The sequence below is a fragment of the Polyodon spathula genome, chromosome 6 (assembly GCF_017654505.1).
Source record: "Polyodon spathula isolate WHYD16114869_AA chromosome 6, ASM1765450v1, whole genome shotgun sequence".
In the NCBI taxonomy this organism is placed as follows: Eukaryota; Metazoa; Chordata; class Actinopteri; order Acipenseriformes; family Polyodontidae; genus Polyodon; species Polyodon spathula.
In genome coordinates, this window is record NC_054539.1 from 56,741,015 (window position 1) to 56,762,959 (window position 21,945).

General features: G+C 37.3%; 1 protein-coding gene across 1 annotated transcript; it reads right to left on the reverse strand.

Moving 5' to 3' along the window:
• Positions 1–414: 414 nt before the first annotated feature.
• On the reverse strand, positions 415–19,484 carry pnisr (PNN-interacting serine/arginine-rich protein). Its single transcript, XM_041253230.1, has 12 exons — positions 19,416–19,484; positions 11,732–11,849; positions 9,316–9,498; positions 8,844–9,076; positions 8,467–8,623; positions 7,907–8,100; positions 7,662–7,805; positions 6,934–7,033; positions 6,143–6,196; positions 4,248–4,412; positions 1,331–2,408; positions 415–751 (listed from the first exon to the last, which is right to left on the reverse strand). Exons 2-12 carry the CDS (start codon positions 11,820–11,822, stop codon positions 721–723), a joined length of 2,430 nt encoding a protein of 809 aa, XP_041109164.1. The 5' UTR covers positions 11,823–11,849; positions 19,416–19,484; the 3' UTR covers positions 415–720.
• Between the last annotated feature and the right edge of the window lie 2,461 nt (positions 19,485–21,945).

Here is a 21,945-nt window from a genome sequence, read left to right on the forward strand (position 1 = left end):
AAAACACTGATCACCATGGTAGTTGTTTGAAAGAGTCCTGATCAAACAGGTCTGAATTGGGTCATCAGGCAGGAGGGATTGTGGGCTTGCAGAAATCTCTTTCCAAAATCGACTTGGAGAAAACTTAATGAGCATCCAGTGCAAACAACATTTGAATCAGTAACATACATCCCCAAGCCATCTTTAATACACAAACACATGGCCTACATCCACACTATTTATATGGAAGTGTACAATTAAAGAGTAACACTTATTTACCCTACTGCCAAACATTTAATTATGCATCATGACACAAACATTTCTGCTAAAGCTGATCATTTTTAGATAAAAACTAAAAAAACAGTCATGTTAAGGATACATACAAGATCAAATCGGTGATACTTCAAATCCAAAATGAAAAATAAAACTCACAACCTCATTTGAATTTTTATTATTGACAGCAATGTACATTAAGATTTTTTTTTTTTTTATGTTACAGCTTCAAAAAAATTGCTTGCTTTAAACCTTTAATCTACCAACCTCAAAATATGAACATAAGGAAAAAACAATCATTCAAAAAGTCGTGTATTGCAGACAGCACTTAGAAAAAAAACAACACTTATTTACAATAAAAGAAAAAAAAAAAGCTTTCCACCTACACAGTTGCCTCTATAATGAGACAAGCCTTTAAAACTCATGGAATTTCAAAATAAGTGCAAGGTTCAGGTGCCATATCATTCCTCAACGCTTGCGACGTACTGGTGTGACTGACCTGAAAAGAAAAAAAAACACAAAAGCAAGAAAGAAACATTAGTGTTGCTGTTAACGTTCCAATAATACTGGCTTGTGACGTTGGCTTAACACACAAGAATGATGACTCTGCAGAGCAGGTTAATGAATATTATAGCTTATGTCTCTAATCAGTCTAGAGAGGTGGCAGGTTTCTGGATCCCAGTCATATAAAGCAGTTCTTGGATACAGTTCTTGGATGCTGTCTGTGAAAGCTCTCCTTAGGAAGGAAATATTGTGGATTATGCAGATTCTTTGCCACACAAAGTGCACGGCTGGTAGTAGATCAGGGGAGCATATTGGCAGCCACAAGTCACAAGGGAGCCAGGAATGCTTCAACCCCAAATCTCCCAGCAGAGAACACTATGGAGCCTTATCAGGATCTCCTAGAAGGGAGAGGACTATTTCGGGGGAATTAAAAAATAAAAATAAATAAAATAGCTAATTAGCCAGTTAAAGGTATAACTGGCGTATAGATTCAGCTATATCATTCATTATTCAATCAGTACAAGGAAAAATCAGGTAAAAAAATATAATTAAAAAATACAAAAAAGTGTACTACCTTGATCGCGACTTAGACTTGTGTTTGCGGCTTGCCTTCTTACCAGACTTGTGAGATTTGTCCGTTGATCGTGAACGACTACGTTTAGATTTCTTAGACTTCTTTTCCTTGCTAACTTCTGGAGAACGCGAGCTGCTTCTACCACTAGAATTTGAATCTGAATACTTCCTGCTATTCTTAACCAAGCCTTTCTTGCTGGACTTGCTATCTTGTCGTGACAGACGGCTAGACAACTCGCTATGCGAGTTACCATGTTCGCTCTTCCTCTTCGATCTACTAGTACTGCTCTCTTCCTGGCCTGTGGATTTGTGGTCTTTTTCCTCTTGCTTTTCCTTTGTCTTTTGCTTCTCTTTCTTCTTGTCCTGTTCTTTGTCCTTTTTCTTTTTGTCCTTATCATTGCTACGGCTCCTGTCCTTCCTCCTGTCCCTGTCCTTGCTGCCTGCCTGCTTGCGCTTACCCCTGCTCAGACTCCTCCTCCTGTCATCACTCCTGCGCCGGTCCCTGCTTCTGCTACGGCTGACCCTGATCTTTGACCTGCTCCTGCTCTTTCTCTTCTCCCTGCTGCTCCTGCGCTCCCTAGACCGGCTGCGATTCCTCCTCCTACTGTTCCTGTCTGGGCTCCTGTTCCTACTTGCCCTCCTATCCCTCCCCTTACTCGGGTCCCTCCTGTGCCTGTGGGAACTCCTGCTTCTGCTGCGCTGCCTGACCCTGTGTGAGGGGGACCGGCTCCGGCTGCGCTTTTTCTTTTTCTTGGGCGTGAAGGAATGCGAGGAGCTGCGGCTGCTAACTGAACTGGAGCCAGAGGAGGAGCTCCACCTGCTACTGCTGCTGCTACTACTGCTCTCACTGCTGCTACTCCTGCTATTACTACCTGAAAAGCTCTGGCTTCTACTCCTGCCTATCCTCTCCTTCTCCTTCACAGGCTTTTTGGGCTCAATGATATCAGTTTCACTGCGAGACCTTCTTTTCTCAGTTATTGGCTGGCTCTCTTTTACTATTTCCTGTTTAACTGAGCTGAAAATCTGTTCTTTGTCATATTCATGTATCTCTTTGTTCACTCTTTCAGTCAGTTTTTCTTCTGCAAGAGGAAAAGAAAGATATTTTTTAATCAATGTTGAGACTTTAAAATGTATAAACCAGTATGTAAAAGAAAACAAATTAAGTCAAATGTTGTCTACAGTGGAATCAGCATGGATAAAAAGGAAGAACCTAAAACTTGACATTTGAATTTTACATTTTGATTAACTTAACCAGTCACAGTTGGACCTGGACTAAAATAAGTAAAACAAGACATAAGTTGATGGATACAGTGCCGAGAAAAAGTTTGTGAATCCCAATGATAATTATGGAAATTCCATAGTTTTACCATGACAGCCTTCTTGAGTCTTTTCTTAAATATCTAATAAGGTTTATATTAACCAATTCCATGTCTTTGAAACACAATGATGTATGAATTAGACAAACAATGAGTAATTAAGATTCAGGGTATGTGAAAAAGTAAGTGAACCCCTGAATTTATCAGCTCAATTAAAGGAATAATCAGAATCAGGTGTTTAAATAATTAGATCTTCAGGGGTGAGTTTGGGAGGCCCCACTATATAAAGATCGGAAACTTTGTTAGTTTGGTCTTCACCATACAGGTGTGCGGAAACACATCATGACATGATCAAAAGAAATCTGAGGACCTCCCAAAAACAGCTATTGGTTCTCATCAGTCTAGAAAGGGTTACAAAACCACTTCTAAGGATTTGGGGCTCCAACAATCCACTTGTCAGACAGATGGTCTACAAATGGAGAAAGTTCAAGACCACAGTCATTCTACCCAGGAGCGGTTGTCCTACCAAAATCTCTCAAAGAACAAACATCAAGGAAGAAGTCACAAAGAACCCTAGAGTAACTCCAAGGATCTGCAGGCCACTCTAGCCTTGGTTAATGTGAGTGTTCATGACTCAACTATCAGAAAAAGACTGAACAAGAATGGTGTTCATGGAAGGACAGCCAGGAGGAAACCACTGCTCTCTAAAAAGAACATTGTTGCCCGTCCTGAAGTTCGCCTAAGAGCTCTCTGGACAGACGAGTCAAAGGTAGAACTTTTTGGCCTCAATGAGAAACGTTATGTTTGGCGAAAACCAAACACTGCATTAGAACAGAAGAACCTAATTTCAACCGTCAAGCATGGTGCTGGGAGTGTGATGGTTTGGGGCTGCTTTGCTGCCTCTGGACCTGGACGGCTTGCCATCATTGACACAACCATGAATTCTGCACCGAATCAGAAGATTATAGAGGAGAACGTCCGTGAGGAGGTCATCCGTCCGTGAGCTGAAGTTGAACCAAAAGTGGGTCATGCAGCAAGACAATGATCCTAAACATACAAGAAGATCTACAAAAGAATGGAAGAAATTCTGTGTTTTAGAATGGACTAGTCAAAGTCCAGACCTAAACCCCATTGAAATGTTGTGGCAGGACCTAAAGCGCGCTGTTCTTGCAAGGAAACCCTCAAATGTCACTGAGTTGAAGCAGTTCTGTAAGGAAGAATGAGCCAAAATTCCTCAAAACCGGTGTGAGAGACTGACCATCAGTTACAGGAAACACTTAGATGAAGTCATTGCTGCTCAAGGGGGTGCCACCAGTTATTGAATGTAAAGGTTCACATACTTTTTCACACATGGATATTGAATGTTGAATCATTTATGGATAAATAAATGTTGAAAAAGTACCATACTTTTGTGTGATTTGTTTAATCAGGTTGTCTTTATCTATTATTAAGACTTAGATTAAGATCTAATAACATTTTAGGTTTGAAATATGTGAAAAATCCTAAAGGGGTTCACAATCTTTCTCAGCACTGTGTATATTAGATATAGAGATACATAGATACAGATATATAATTTCTTAAGCTTGAGAAGTTCATGCACACCTTCCACTTGTTGCCTCTCCTGAAGCTGTTGCTCTTTCCTCCGAAAGGCATCCTGCTTTTGCCTGATCCTGTGCCGCAGCTCCTCATCGTCTGTATCTGAAGTTTCAGAGCCTCTCTCACTTCTCTCATCTTCGCTGTCATCTGACCCGTACTCACCCAGTCCACCTGCGTGCACAAACCCAGACTCTTTTATAAGAGACAACACATTTGGCTTCCACTCTGATTTTACACTGATATCTGTTTAGTTAAAATAATAAAATTGACATTTTAGAAGCTTCAATCTTGACATTTTCTATTGATCGGTTAATCACCCAATCTACGCGATCGATCACACCTGTTTGCTAGTGATAAGAAATTATATTGAAAGACAAATTACCAGTACTACAAAGTATTAACTTAATGCCATTTGCTGTAAATGTTCCATAATGACCGCTAATGTTTAATTTACATATATTTACTTACATTTCAATTTGACAGTTTGGAAAAACTTGCAACTAAAGGTGATAAAATAAATTTGCAGTACTGTCATGAAAGGAAAGTACAGATAAGCAAATGTTGCAAGTTGCAGTCTTTTTTCTTCGTTCTGAGATACTGTGAAATATTAGGTATACCTTCCAGTTGCCCTTTTGCCAAGGTCTTTAGAAGTACCAAAGATATTCTAGATTACCAAGATTCTCTACAGGGACTGCCGACATAGAGGGTTATGGGATATGAAGAGAGCTCAAGATATGTTTTTCTATTGATGGTTTAAAAATACAAAATACTTGTGAAGTCTGTTTTACTGTTGCCCAGAGTGTCTTGACAAAACAAACTAGCCTGTGTTAATGATAACACTGTAATTGATACGAAAAAGCACTTTTTTGAAATGGCACAGAAAGCAGTCACTAGAGCTTTGCACAGCAAATGCAATTATAAACCATGGGTTTACTGTTTATATATTTTTAGTTTTTCACTATGATCATTTACTACTGTAACTTTTCTGTAAATATAAAATCAACAACAATAAATGAATAAAACAAATTTACTAATTACTAATTGATTACGGTTTTGCAATATTTCTTTAAACTATATTGGAGAAATGTTTTTATATAGTTTAATGAGAATTGTGAATTTCAGAATCAAATCAAGCTAATGTACTTCACATATTTCATTACAGTAATATTAAACAGCTACTGCAGTAGCCTAAGCACATTTGAATTAGTACAGCAAAACAGAATGCTTATTGCCATACTATTGCAGTAAATAATATCTTTTGCTATGTAAATATGATACTACAATTATAAAATGTTTTTACACAACACCAGAAAACCTGTGATCTTAACTGCATATGTCCAGTTGAAGGACTGTGTGCAGGAAAATGTCATTTTTCTTATCAATTATGTTATCACCATTCAACAGGTTAATATATTTCTTCCCTCGAGCCTGGGCAACAGCGAAACAGCACTGTGAAAATCAGCCCCCTCTCCGAAGACAATAGAAAAATAGCCCTGTAGTGCTATTTATATCCCATGATCCTTTGCACGCCATGTGATGGAATTAAAGGTGGAGTTGAGTATCTTGGTACACAGAATATCCCCTAATGGTATATAGATAAATAGGACATCTTGGTATGTACTTAACTCTTTGAAACAAATTAGACTGTCTTCAGTACAAGATGCATTATACATCAGTGATCAACTTTGTTCTTGTAACAGGATCCAGCTTACAATCTGGTAGTTGCATAAATATTAAGCAACTTGAGTTTGACCCAGAAAAAAAGAAAAATACCATCTCTACCTCCCTTGCTTTGTTTAAATAGATTTCTTACAGACAAAATCTGGCAGAGGAATACATTACCCTCTAACTGCTACCCCCCGTAAAAAAAACTCCCCAGTTTTAAACTAGAAACTACTTACCGAGTCCAGTAAGAGAAGCCAGTGCACTGGACTGTGCTAGCTGCTTTGCAGGAGCTTTGTATCACATCAACAACAGGAACATGTTAACACATACAGCCACATTTTCAAAGTCATGAGATTCTATGGCAAAATTAAGCTGCACTATTAATGCTGCTTTGCAAAGGAGAGAAGAATTAAAAACATGACATCCATTAAAAAGAAGAAAAAAGACAATCAAATAAACTTTGAGTTTTAGCATTTAACATGAAATCAAACATTGATTGCAACACTACAGGAAGAGGTAAATACCACTCTTTACTAATGTAGATTTTCACATCAGAGCTGACCCAGTGTCCTTTTAGGAATAGGAGACATGGAATAACCTTTTTATTGTACCAAGTTGAAGGTGTGTTACTTAACCAGAAAAAAAAAAAAGCTGATACTACTGGTTCTTTTGCAGGTTTCATGCCACGTATACAGAAATGTCCTAATTCTACCAGTGCATTAGCAGAGACTGCCTAGGACAGCATTTTTACCTTAGCGTATTACTTTCATTACTGCTGGAAAATTTCTAAATGAAACAGATACTACATTAACAAAATATAAAGACAAACACATATACACGAACTAGAAAATGGAAAAGCACTGCAACTATATTGTCAACATTTTTACATATTTTATATCAATGAATTACAATTCTGTAGCATTTCATTCTATAAGCTACACACTAAACACATAAATATTCAATTTTTATTTTTTTGTATACATGCTGGTATCGCCGTCTAACGAGTGATCTGAAGCAGAATACATACCTTTTGTTGCCTTGTGGTGAACTTCTTTTGCAACATAATAGATTTCTTCATTGGTGACCTCTAAAAGCACTTCTGTCAGCACAGTTTTGGTCATAATCATCTATAAAAAGACAAGAAAAAAGGTTACAAAATTCAATGCTTTCTTAATTTTATTTCTATTATCAGATAAGAGATCTGGCAGTGCTGAATGTAGAACTATTGACTAAACATGTATGTTGGTAACATACATCCACTGAAAGGAAAGTCCACACATGCTACATGGTAAAAAAAAGATAACTGCCTTAGTTTTGCACCAATCATTACCAAAAGTCTCCATTTGCATTTTTCCATAATACTATTTTATACAAATATTTTTACCCTTTCAATTACTGTGTGATTATTGTGTAAATATAAGGAGCCTCTGTATGTACAGGCACTGAAATATAGATATTGAAAAGCAAATACACAGTCACTGTATACTTTAGCAAAGCCATCCCAAGTATGCCTTCTAAAAACATACTCTACCCGGCATCTAGGATGTGTTGTGGTGGACTATGTCTTCAGTCTGAAGCTGACTAAAGAGGACTATTCTGACTAAAATAAAAACAGACCTTAAGACCCAGAAATTTACAATATGTTTAAAACTGAAAAAAGGTTATTGTATATCTATTATGATGTTCCTTGAGGCTGACGCAGATGTAACACCCAAACCCGGTATCAGTAATATTCTAAATAAGCAAATCAAGTACCAGCAGAAATTCCTTTTCTTCCTCAGTCATTTCTGGTTCACTCTGCTCCTCATGTACTGGAGATGGACTCCTACTTTCTGGTTCTAATTTTTTTGCTTCAGGTCTTGCATCTTCCTCCTCCTCTTCATCTTCATCATCACTGTCCTGATAAAAATTAAAAAAAAGGTTTAAACATCTTAACATTATATAGAAATTCAAATAAACACACACACACCACTGTTCTTGGCTTAAGCACTGATACTTACAAATTTACTTTTACGTGGCAAACGAGGTCCATCACCCTCCTCTTCCGGCTCCTCTCTATCCTTCTTTTCATCTTTTGCCATTTCGGCACGCTGTTTCTCCATTCTTTCTTTTTCTAGTTTCTTCTGTTTTTCTCTTTCCATCTTTTCCAGTCCCTCACGGATCCAAACAGGCAGTGTCCTGCGCTTTACAGCATCTGGAGAATACAGATTAAAAGTAACTTATAACCTTGCTGAGATACCAATACAAAAATATACAGATCATTGCTCCATTTGTCAAAATATTAACGTATCATTTCTGATTTAAATTGCAAGCTGATTTCACCTCTAAACATATCCCTGATTCTGCACAAAAAACAATTCATCTGCTCTTCCCTCTCACCATTACTTGACATTTTGGCTGCTCTCACACTCTGCTGTCGCCCATTATACTCTTGGATAAAATGTCAAACAAAGGGTGCCATTTGATTTTGCCCAAGGAGTTTACATAATGCTGAAAAAGTAGAAAAATGGTTTCTGGAAAGGGCGAATGCAAAAATTAAAAACAAAAGTAGAAGACTTACCAAGTGCAGGGGGCTCCTGTTTAACTGGCATCTGGATGGGAGAGCGCTGCCGCTCCCTAAACGCAGGGGGTCTGTCTCTGCGGTTCTGTGGAGGGCTCTGCTGCCAGTAAGGAGGATGGAACCCGCCAGACGGGGGGCCAAATGCAGCAGCACCATGCTAAAATAGAAGAAGGTATTTAGTTAATTTCAAACGACAACAAATTTTCTTTCTTCTTAATGCATCAACTTCTGAAGCCCTTGTAATATAAATATTATGCTCTACATAGTTTAAAAAATGTTTTAGGTTATCAAAGTAAGATTCATTAAATGTTGCCCCAAAATAATTTACTTTAATATCCCTGTATCTGACTCGACAACAGGCTTTGCAGACACTTTACCTGGTAGTCAAACTGGTTGACTGGCATTGGCGCCATAGTAAAGCTCTCTGGTTGCCCTCCAAAGTTGTGGTTGTTTTGGTTAAATATGCCATGTCGGGAGTCTGGAAGGAAATCAACACTGTCCTGGCTGTTGCTGTCTTCGGAAGGAGGAACAACATCCATCGGCCCTGGTGCTGGAGGCATCCACTGTTGCTCTGGGGGTGGGTGAGGAGGCTGATGGTGCATCCCCCATTCTGATCATTGTCAACATGCAAAGACAGGAGTCAGTATGCAGTATTGCAAACACAACCAAATAAAGAACAATGAACACTGAAGGCAAGTGTTGGGTTTAGTTTCAAAACAAACTTTCCCCCTTCTATGCAAGGCATAACCTTTTAACTCCAATACTCAATTTTTTTCAAATTATATCCTAATATATGCTTGGTATTAAGAAGGTGTTGAGTTATAGTAAAATAAGAAAAACAAGTCAAACCTGGCTGCCACATTCTGTTGAAACTCGGATCCCCCTGGAAGTTGCCATGATTATTTGGACCTGTGTCTAATCCCTGGATTTCCTGGCCATTGGGCTGAATTCCTTGCTGATCCACCACATTTGGTCCACTGGATTCCTTCTGAGCTATCCAAGCTTGTGCCAGAGCTGCCCAATCCACTTGACCTAATTTAAATACACACAAAAACACATGCAGACTATATATAGCAAAGTAACTGTCCAGATAGCGCTGTGCTTTCCTACACAGCAAATCTTTTATTTCTAAATAAATTACACTGAACAAAAATATAAATGCAACATGCAACAATTTCAAAGATTTTACTGCGTTACAGTTCATATAAGGAATTGAAATAAATTCATTAGGCCCTAATCTATGGATTTCACACCACAGATACCTTTTAAAAAAAAAAAAAAAAAAAAAATGTAGGGGCGTGGATCAGAAAACCAGTCAGTATCTGGAGTGACCACCATTTGCCTCAAGCAGCGCGACACATCTCCTTCGCATAGAGTTGATCAGGCTGTTGATTGTGGCTTGTGGAATGTTGTCTCACTCCTCTTCAATGGCTGTGCGAAGTTGCTGGATATTGGCGGGAACTAGAACACACTGTCGTACACGTCAATCCAGCGCAACCCAAACATGCTCAATGGGTGAGATGTCTGGTGTGTATGCAGGCCATGGAAGAACAGGGACATTTTCAGCTTCCAGGAATTGTGTACAGATCCTTGCGACATGGGGCCGTGTATTATCATGCTGAAACATGAGGAGATGGCGGCGGATGAATGGCACGACAATGGGCCTCAGGCTCTCGTCACAGTATCTCTATGCATTCAAATTGCCAAATGTGTTTGCTGTCCGTAGCTTATGGCTGCCCATACCATAACCCCACCGCCACCATGGGGCACTCTGTTCACAACACTGACATCAGCAAACCACTCGCCCACACGACGCCATACACGCTGTCTGCCATCTGCCAGGTACAGTTGAAACCGGGATTCATCCATGAAGAGCACACTTCTCCAGCGTGCCAGTGGCCATCGAAGGTGAGCATTTGCTCACTGAAGTCGATTACGACGCCAAACTGCAGTCAGGTCAAGACCCTGGTGAGGACGACAAGCATGCAGAAGAGCTGCACTGCACACTTTAGAGTGGCCTTTTATTATCCCCAGCACAAGGTGCACCTGTGTAATGATCATGCTGTTTAATCAGCTTCTTGATATACCACACCTGTCGGGGATGGATTATCTTGGCAAAGGAGAAATGCTCACTAACAGAGATGTAAACAAATTCGTGCACAAAATTTGAGAGAAATAAGCTTTTTGTGCATATGGAAAATTTCTGGAATTTTTTTTATTTCAGCTCATGAAACATGGGACCAAAACTTTACATGTTGCGTTTATATTTTTGTTCAATGTATTCTAATATAATAACAATCTTTATTTTTTTATATAGCAACTTTCATAGTGCTTTACAAGATAGGAGACTAGGGTGTGTGAACAATGCATCAGTTGCAGAGTCACGTACAACAACGTCTCAGCCGAAAGACGGAGCACAAGGAGGTTAAGTGACTTGCTCAGGGCCACACAGTGAGTCAGTGGCTGAGCTGAGATTTGATCCGGGGACCTCCTGGTTACAAGCATGTTTATTTAACCACTGGACCACACAGCCTCCATTATTGTCAGTCGATTGCTTATTGGGATATGCACATACTTATCTCATTTATACACACTGATTTTATTTGGTTATGTAATTTACTTTGTTATTTACAACTCTAGATTTTTGCCACTCTTGACTGAATGCTGGTTTGTGCTAGCCTAGGGGTGTTGCATATTTTCAATTAAAAAGTATAACTTTTGTATTTGCATGTGTGGTTGGTACTGTAAACTCAAGGAAAAGGTTATATTACAATCTAGGCTACACAAAGGGAACTGACAGAGACCTGATCTACCCAGTGCCGACACACTAATCTGATTGAGAATATACAGTAGTATGTGAAATTTCAGGTAGCCAAGGCACAGCCAACCAAACCATACTAGCAGTGGAATATACTTCCGATTTCCTGGATAAACTAATGTGTTGCAAAAGACAACTGATTGTAATGTACAAAAGGGGGACTACTAAATATTAAGTAAGGCATGTGATATAGCTACCACAAATGCAATACATAACAATGGGGTCCATTAAATCAATTTCAAAGTAATCTGTGGTCTTGCTTATATGCTTGGGATAGGACACAAGTTTCAAATGGTGCTACCTAAAACAGTTTTAATATTTTAAACAGAATATACCAACTTAGCTTGCTAGTTCAGCACAAAAAAACATAGGCAAACACTTAATTCATATTTTGTGTGTGTGTGGATTTTATGTACACACACACTGAAAAGAAAATCTTACTCATACCTGGGTCCTGCTGGTGCTGGAAGGTCTGCAACCACTGCTGCTGGCTCAAAGGCCAGTGCGGCCACGGCTGACCACCTTGATCCCACATCATTAACCTTAAAGTTTAGATGGTTGGATCCTACACAGAAAGATTGTTTAATTTAGTGTTATTTTCTGTGTCGAGTTTCATTGAAGGTCTCAACTGGCAATGGACTCAAGTTTCTCTTTTTTTGCCATAAAACAAACATTTAATACACAAAATAAAACGCTGAGACAGAAATTGTAAATCTTTTACCAGTGTACAGAGTGATTATAAAGTATCTTCACTACTGTTACAAATAAAACAGTCACTGTATAGCAATGAAACAAGGGCCAATAAAACTTTTACTACCAACATGAAGTAAGTATGCAGTAACTGGCACCCAAGTGTTGTTGCATTACTACTTTAATGGGGTGATCTTGAGAATTAGTTCTACCAACAAGATACCATAAAAACATCAGAACAAACAATTTCACAGAGAAACACTACAACACCTTATTGAATAGTACTCGAGTTTAGTACAATAAGGAGTGTGTACCCCACACCACACAGCAGCAACTACACAAAGTAGTCAACTGCCTTTATAAATCACCCAATTCTCTAAAAGTAGATCAATGTACCATATTGTAGGGGTGGGTCATTTCTGTATATTTTAACAATTAAATACTCAAAATTTACTAAATGACTACACTATTATACTTTACACCAACGTGCCACTGGATAAAAATAATGGTTACATAATACCATTTGAAGCAATATGTATAAAATAAATTATAAAAAAAAAAAAAAAAATTGCAGTACTATGACAATGCTTCAATAAGCAGCTCTTTTTATTAACAGTGTAATACAAGTACAGTATGCATAAAGCCCAATGTACGCAACATTTCCAAACAGCAATTAAAGACAACATAATGATGTATAGTTTATAATTAATTAATATATGTCTTCACTGGACAACTTTAAAATATAAAAACATGTTTACATTAAGAAATACCTGGATACGTTCTGCTACATGAAGTCTTATACATAATGTAGTGCAAAGTAGATGTTAAATCATTTAATATATTTAATCCCATCCTTTAACAGTGCTGATAGTCAGTGTATGTTTAGCAATCGTTTCAACTATTAGGCTAGTTATTTGCTCCTTTGTGGAGTGCATTTGGTTGAGCAAGCTATACTGGTCCCTTGTGCTTTACCGGTTTTGCTGCATGTGCAAGGCACACTCAGACTCGCAGTCAACAGTGCCCAGATAGATGGATGTGTAAGCTTGAAGACCTGACACAAAGGACATTACCAGGCATTATGGACTAACTATTATAACCAAACAGTCCATAATGCCTGGTGATGCCCAGTGTGGAGGTCCTCATTGCTTTTATTCTTCAATATTACAGCATAATTAATTACAATGTGTATTTAACTGTATTTATTTGTTTTTTCATTTTTTTTGTATGCATCCTTCCACATAAGCACTCCAAAATAAACGTTCTACAAAACAGTCCTCCATTATACAACAATGCCCATTAGATTTGTAACGATAAATTATTTATCGATTGTATACCGAATACCGTGTGTGGGTGTGTGTAGAGACAGAATACATGCGTGTCTGTCTCCAGTCATAAGACTTAACACTGTGAACTCATTGGTTGCTGACTTTGAGACTTTTGAGTAGGTATGATACACTGCCCAGATACAAGTGTTTAAACATGTTTAAACTTTGCGAGCCGATTGAAATCGATCGACTGCAAACGTAATACCGATCCACAAAAAGGGAAACAAAACTGAACCAGGTAACTACAGACCAGTAAGCCTGACTTCTATTATATGCAAACTTATGGAAACTATAATAAGATCCAAAATGGAAAATTACCTATATGGTAACAGGGTACTGGGAGACAGTCAACATGGTTTTAGGAAAGGGAGATTGTGTCTAACTAACTTGCTTGATTTTTTTGAGGATGCAACATCGATAATGGATAATTGCAAAGCATATGAAATGGTTTATTTAGATTTCCAGAAAGCTTTTGACAAAGTCCCGCACAAAAGATTAATTCTCAAACTGAACGCAGTTGGGATTCAAGGAAACACATGTACATGGATTAGGGAGTGGTTAACATGTAGAAAACAGAAAGTACTGATTAGAGGAAAAACCTCAGAATGGAGTGTGGTAACCAGTGGTGTACCACAGGGATCAGTATTAGGTCCTCTGCTATTCCTAATCTACATTAATAATTTAGATTCTGGTGTAGTAAGCAAACTTGTTAAATTTGCAGACGACACAAAAGTAGGAGGAGTGGCAAACACTGTTGCAGCAGCAAAGGTCATTCAAAATGATCTAGACAAGATTCAGAACTGGGCAGACACATGGCAAATGACATTTAATAGAGAAAAGTGTAAGGTACTGCACGCAGGAAATAAAAATGTACATTATAAATATCATATGGGAGATATTGAAATTGGAGAAGGAATCTATGAAAAAGACCTAGGAGTTTTTGTTGACTCAGAAATGTCTTCATCTAGACAATGTGGGGAAGCTATAAAAAAGGCTAACAAGATGCTCGGATACATTGTGAAAAGTGTTGAATTTAAATCAAGGGAAGTAATGTTAAAACTGTACAATGCACTAGTAAGACCTCATCTTGAATATTGTGTTCAGTTCTGGTCACCTCGCTATAAAAAAGATATTGCTGCTCTAGAAAGAGTGCAAAGAAGAGCGACCAGAATTATTCCGGGCTTAAAAGGCATGTCATATGCAGACAGGCTAAAATAATTGAATCTGTTCAGTCTTGAACAAAGAAGACTACGTGGCGACCTAATTCAAGCATTCAAAATTCTAAAAGGTATTGACAGTGTCGACCCAAGGGACTTTTTCAGCCTGAAAAAAGAAACAAGGACCAGGGGTCACAAATGGAGTTTAGAAAAAGGGGCATTCAGAACAGAAAATAGGAGACACTTTTTTACACAGAGAATTGTGAGGGTCTGGAATCAACTCCCCAGTAATGTTGTTAAAGCTGACACCCTGGGATCCTTCAAGAAGCTGCTTGATGAGATTTTGGGATCAATAAGCTACTAACAACCAAACGAGCAAGATGGGCCAAATGGCCTCCTCTCGTTTGTAAACTTTCTTATGTTCTTATGACTGATCCTGTAAAATTGCATCGCAAAACACAACACACTGCCTGTTGCTACTGATCGCATCAGGCATTGTGTCCCCGGCTTTAACAATATCAGTTGAGATCTTCTAGGATACTAAACCTGCCACGGATGCCCATACCCACCAATCAGTGAGGGGAGCCCACAGTGGTTATCAATATATCCTGTCCAGTTTTCCTTTTGAAACTGAAACTTCTCTAAGCACTCCAGTATGTGACGCATTTTTTGTTGTGACGTGGTGTGTAGATTAATTAACCCTACACATGTATGAAAGATACATTCTACATACCTCGGGTGCGATGTGGGCAGCAAATCAATTATTAATAAATCCACATATATGCATGAAAGAGATATTCTACATATTCAAGCATGGAGACGCAAGTAAAATTCAGCCGGAGCTGTCGCTGTTGAAACTTCCATTACAGGAAAAGGTAGGCTACCTCTAATGTACTGTTTGGAAAAAAGACAATATTGTTGTATTCACTGAAGATAATGCAAATATAAGTGGTTATGCAAAGTCATGTAAAGTATTGACTCAAATATGACAGCAAAAAGTGAAAACACTGGAAGGGACTGCTGCTTTCGCCAGAAGCTGGGCCACGTAATTCAGAAATTATAACCAACAGCAAATTAAAAAAAGAGACATAGAATTATTTCCATGTGAACAGGCCATAATGTTAATGTAGTTTTCAAACCTTGTTTTTTTTTTCTCTTTTGGACAGTGGCTTTTCTTAATTTACCGTTATGTTTACACTGGAAATTTGTCAGATTTTACACAAAACAAGGCAAAGGCTAGTAACGGCAGGAAATTGAAAAGTGCACATGGCTACATTTAAATGCCAATGTATTTATCAAACGTGTCCTAAAACATCAGGATTTGTTTATTTATACCATGCACTATAAAAAGAGGACTTACTGTTATTTTAAACTGTTACAGTGAGGGAAGATTTTTAATTTTTTTTTGTTAAGCATTTTAACTCAATAAATGATCAATAATCATTGTTCATATTTGCAACGTCGGGGTTCAATTTACAACGCTAATGCCTAGGAGTTTCTCTATAAAATTTGAGTATAAAACCATTTTTTTGCCATCATGTTAACGACTGCATTTCTTCAAAATAGCCTGCAAGTACTTGCGATGGGAATTTTAAACATTTAACGTATAAATTCTAAAAAAGTGGTTAAACATTGAATAATATGCTAGATGTATAACTGGTCACATGACAAATTTCACTAAACATTTTTTTTTTATGTATTCATTTAAGTAATTTATCATCATATACAGACTGCTGTGGTGCCACAGTAAGGGCGGATATTATAAAAGGAAGGGGTTGGCAATTGCCTCCAAGTAGTTTTTCTATTTGGTGCAACAGAAAAATTGACACTGGAGCGGGTTTTATTCTGGGTCGATCTAGCGCTTCATTGGTGCATTCTGTTCATGCTGTAGTAGGTGTGGTATAGTCTCCAGTCCATAGGGGTAAGAAAGTTAATGGCAAGCGATTTTTCTGACATTTGTTATATATTTATTTTTTAATAAAATGGCATCTGTAAACAAAGGAACGAGGCAAAGACACATCTGTGCATTTGAGAGCTTCTGTAACATATGTAAGCTGTGTTTATTTTTTATTATTAGTTTTGTTATGCTGAATTTAATAATGTAAAAAATTTAAAGATTCAGTTTAGTTTATTCACTTTGTGCACATAGGGCCAGCACAGGAATATCTCAATTGTGCAGTACAAATACAAAGACCAAATTTCCATCAGGCTTTTTTTTTTTTTTTTTTTTTTCTTTTTTTTAGATTCTACTGATTTTTTGTATTACATGCAGGACAGCTGGTATACGGTAGTTACCTTTACTAAATATGTGAACAGACTAATCTACTGGTTAATCAACTAATGCCCATAAATTAACCAATCAAAAATGTGAATTGAGTGACAACCCTAATTTCAACATATACTTTGGTGTGTATGTAGTTTTTTGGGGTCAATAATGGTCATATTTTGTTATATTGTAAATAAAACATTACCTTTTTAAAATGACTCCTATGCGTTTTATTGCAGTACGGTCTTAGTGCACTGGGGCAGCTGCTCCATTGGTGCCTTCCACTTTTGACAGGCTGTTTACAGTGAGACAGTTTTAGGCCCTGTCCACACTATGCCTTTAAACCGGCTTAAAAGGTTAGCATCTACACTATGCAGTAAGGAGTGTGTACCCCCCACCACACAGCAGCAACTAGACAAAGCATTTTGGGATATTGGAGGATACACAAAAAATGTAGTTTGGTACTACAGCGTCCACACTTCTGACAAACTGCACTACCTGATGCGATCTAATTTAGAACCGGACTCAAGACTACCCCAAGGTAGTCTCGAGTCCAGTTCTCAAATACAGTATTAAACACTGCGTAGTGTAAACGCAAACTGTATTCAGCACTTTCAGTATCCCAAAATGCTTTGTGGTATGTTTGATGAAATACTGACGCCTGAAGGACTTGCTATCAGTGTACACTCCACAATGGGTATGCAATTTTATGCATAAAAAAAAAAAAAAAACCTGTAAGGACATCTCTGTTAAACAAGTGGGGAAAATAACAAAAGCACAATGTTAAATTAGGCGACAGCAAAAATGTTAAAAGTAGGATCGGGATGAACAATTCACATAATTTGTCAGCTCTGTTTGAAATAAAATTAAGGTGACCAGAATTAGGCAAAGGCAAGAAGAAGATATGAAGGTAAAAACAAAGATTGTTTTGTAATTAAGTTTTTGATTATTAAAACAGAAGCAGCTCAATTTGTTGTCACCTGATTAAAAATAAAACCCGAAAACTTCCAAGCCCTACTTGTGTGTGTTCATATTTTTTTTTTCAAAATATTTGTTTTATTTCTTTTTAGCAATATGCACTTCTATTAATATGATGCATAACACAATATTTTAAAATAAAATACAATGCATAGTGGTATACTATCATATTAATAGTTCAATGCACTGCTGGGAACTGCAACCAAACTATTCTAATAGTGTGTCGACCCATTAAGCCTGACTAAACATAAAACAGTACTTAGTGTGGATGCTTTGAGCTGGACTAATTAGAACAGTTTCGATTGGTTCTTGAGATCGGTTATGTAGCATGGACAGGGCCTAATACTATTTAAAAGGCATAGTGTGGACAAGGCCTTAGATTAGAGGCATATATGTGCCATGTCATAATTTGTTATTTTAACAAACAATGTAGAACATGTTAGCTTTGTTTATTTTAATTATGATATTAATATAATCATTTATGTTTTTAAATAATTTAAACAGTTAATTCAATGTAAATCCATGATTATCAATTAAAATGGATCATTAAATATTGTTTTTGTTGGAATGCAATTGTGCATTCCAACAACCTCCGTTATCCATAAATACAGTCAGTATTGGGATCCCCCTGCATTTAAAAAAAAAAAAAAGTCTGGAATTTATAGATATTGAAAGAAATAATGATGTATTTATTATTTGCAATACATGGGGCTGCAGTGGTAGGCTCACCGTGGCTGTCAGTGCAGATCATTTATATGTGTTACAATGACAGATAATACGATTAGTAATTTATTATAGTAAACGATTCCAGATGCCCATTTCTACTACATTGCCTATATATAATATGGATTTTTCCTGATTTTAAATTCGGTCTATGCCCTCCTGTAGCTAATGTTCAAGTAAATTATATCGATATGTTGCCGTGTGATTAAACCACCGATTATGATTATTATTTATTATTCTAATTAGCATGTATTAATAAAATGGTATGTTCAATACTGTCCTAAATACAATCATAAAAACTACAAAACAAAAATAAAGTCTAATCGTCATTCACAGAAGGTTCATAACTAACGTTTTATTTGCGGTAATTTGTATCTGATTTTGAAATAAACAAACACAAATACAAAATTTAAAAACACCTTATATTACGTGTGTTGTGTTTTTCAGGAAAGAGGCGTGATCGGCTACCGTCTATCTTAAAGTTACCGTGTTTACAGTATCCTACGCATATTTAATGTTTAAACATATGTACACACAGCAAAAAAATAAATAAATTACGCCTGGAATATGATACAAGTACGGTACATCAGGAACGATCAGAAGTTAATCCAAATAATACATTATGGTAACCAACACGAATCCGAATATTCTATAATAAAATGCAAATCTACGTAAAGCTTCACACACTACCCTCAAAAAAACTACTAAAATCTCCGTTGAGCAACACTTAAATTTCCCCGCTGTCTTTGTACACTAAGTCTCTTACGCAGGAGTGTGTTGAGCTTGTATGTGTGTCCTGCTACCTGGGCCTCTGCGCGTTAACATTTATTAGGCCTTCTTTTATGTTCTATATATATATATATATATATATATATATATATATATATTTTTTTTTTTTTTTCTTAACCCCTGCAGAAATACAGCCCATCCTATAACGGTATTTGTATGTTAAGTCTAGAAATGTTAAAATTGTGATAATACTGCAAGCTCACTTAATTTCCTTCGCTCCACTCTCCCCGGCTTCTTCTTCTCCGCCTGGCAGACAATATGGCGCTTTGGCCTTCAACCCGGAAGTATTCGAAAATGAGAAGAAAAAGGAAGTTGCAGAGACGAGCAAAATGACAACAGCAACAACCCAGATTAGAGCTCAATACACTGTTTCTACTGACATCAGGCCAATTAAAGTACGGGACCAACTTGTCTTACGTTATCTTTACTAAGCGTTCTTACCTTTGTATAAGTTAATCATCACCTCATGATTCTACTATGCAGAATGCAGAATATATATATATATATATATATATATATATATATATATATATATATATATATATATATATATATATATATATATATATAATTTTTTTCTATGGGTAAATATCATAAGGCGGGACATTTGTTAGGAAATCGGGACTGTACCGACCATATGGGACTGTTGGCATTTATGCCATAGTGCCGCATATTAGGTGCTAACCAGACAAGCAGGTAGTGAGAAAAATACTGACCCTAATTATAATAGTAGCTGACAGAAAACCATGAGAGGTCATTATTAAGCTCATATGTTATAGGCAATTGTATCCTGTATTATATTAAACAGAATTGTGATAATCGCTCTTTATATCACCTTTTTAAGGTAATTAGAATAGCAGGCTTTCAAGAATAATTCCATATTTGTTTAAAAGAAGCTCTCTGATCGTATGCCTTACTTTGAGATAGTCTATTATAGAGTTGTTAAAAAACAGTTTTTTTTTTTTTTAGGTTTTTTTTTAGGAGGAATACTGCAGAGCTTGTTTGCTGCTTTGTCTTGTGCAGCAAAACTGGGTGTGTTTAAATAGTCAGATGTCATTTCCTAATTTGGAATGCTTTTCAGGGAACCCCTTTGGTTCAGGAGATTGCCCAGAGCGCAGAAGAACTCATTTACCTCAAGCTTGACTAGGAATTGACATTCAGATTTCACAGGCCAATGCTCCATCCTTTCTCATGGATTGTAATTAAGGAGTATTTGTTAATTAAAAAAAAAAAAAAAAAAAAACACCTTTGCATCAGCTTCAGAGCTAGGTGCCAGCAGGACCTGATAAGTGCATAAGCCCACAAAGTTGACACAAAGGCGAAGACTCATTGAAGATTTACTTAGAGAGCGGCATCTTTAAACAATGTTGTACAGTATGTTGTTTAGCATTATGAGATTAGAAAATATTAAAATATGAAACCATTAAAATATCTTACTAACTCTTGTCCTTTGCTAAATGAAATGAGGTATAAAAAAACAACACTGACACACAAAACTTCACAACTTACAAGTTGTTTCAAAGTGGCAGGCCTACAAGTTAGGGCATTTGTAACACTCTAGGGTTACAACTGTGCATGTCTTTCAACAAGACATTCCTGAACATGTCAGGAAATGTGTGGAAAAGCTTAGTGAGTGCAATAAATTGTGTTAGAAATGGATAGAGTAATTTACTGCACAAGGTAATGGTTGCAGGACCAGCACGTATTTACATTCTGGATCTGGGGAGAATTGATGCAAACTGAGGCACCATTTACAGTGCCTATAGAAAGTCTACACCCCCTTTCACATTTTTCACCTTTTGTTGCCTTATAGCCTGGAATTAAAATGTATTAAAATTGTGTTGTTTTTTTTTTCATTTTTCTACACATCTTAACCCACAACTTCCAAGTGAACAAAAATTCTAGAAATTTGTAAAAAATGAATTAAACATAAAAAAAAAAATAGCTTGGATGGATAAGTGTCCACCACCCTTGTAATAGCAATCCTAAATTAGCTCAGGTGTAACCAATCACCTTCAAAATCACACACCAAGCTAAGTGGCCTCCACCTCTGTTAAATTGTAGTGATTCACATTATTTCGAGATAAATTCAGCAGTTCCTGTAGGTTCCCTCTGCTGGGTAGTGCATTTCAAAGCAAAGACTCAACCATGAGCATCAAGGCGCTTTCAAAAGAACTCCGGGAAATATCAAAGGCCTTGACTATCCCTTGGCGCACGGTCAAGATGATTATTAAGAAGTGGAAGGTGTATGGCACCACCAAGTGGTCTGACGAAACTAAAATTGAACTTTTTGGCCTAAATTCAAGCCGTTATGTTTGGCGCAAACCCAGCACAGCCCATCACCCAAAGAACACCATTCCTACTGTGAAGCATGGTGGTGGTAGCATCATGTTATGGAGATGGACCCTCATCAGCAGGGACTGGGGCACTTGTCAGGATAGAAGGGAAAGTGAATGGAGCAAAGTACAGAGAAGTCCAAGAGAAAAACGTGCTGCCCTCTGCAAGAAAGCTGCCCATCAAAGCTCCCCAAGGAACTTGACAGAGCTTGAACAGTTTTGTAAAGAAGAATGGTCAAATATTGCCAAATATAGGTGTGCAAAGTTGGAAGAGACCTATCCCAACAGATTCACAGCTGTAATTGCTGCCAAAGGTGCTTCCACCAAGTATTAACTCAGGTGGATGGAGACTTACCCAATTATGATCTTTCAGTTTTACATTTTTAATAAATATTTT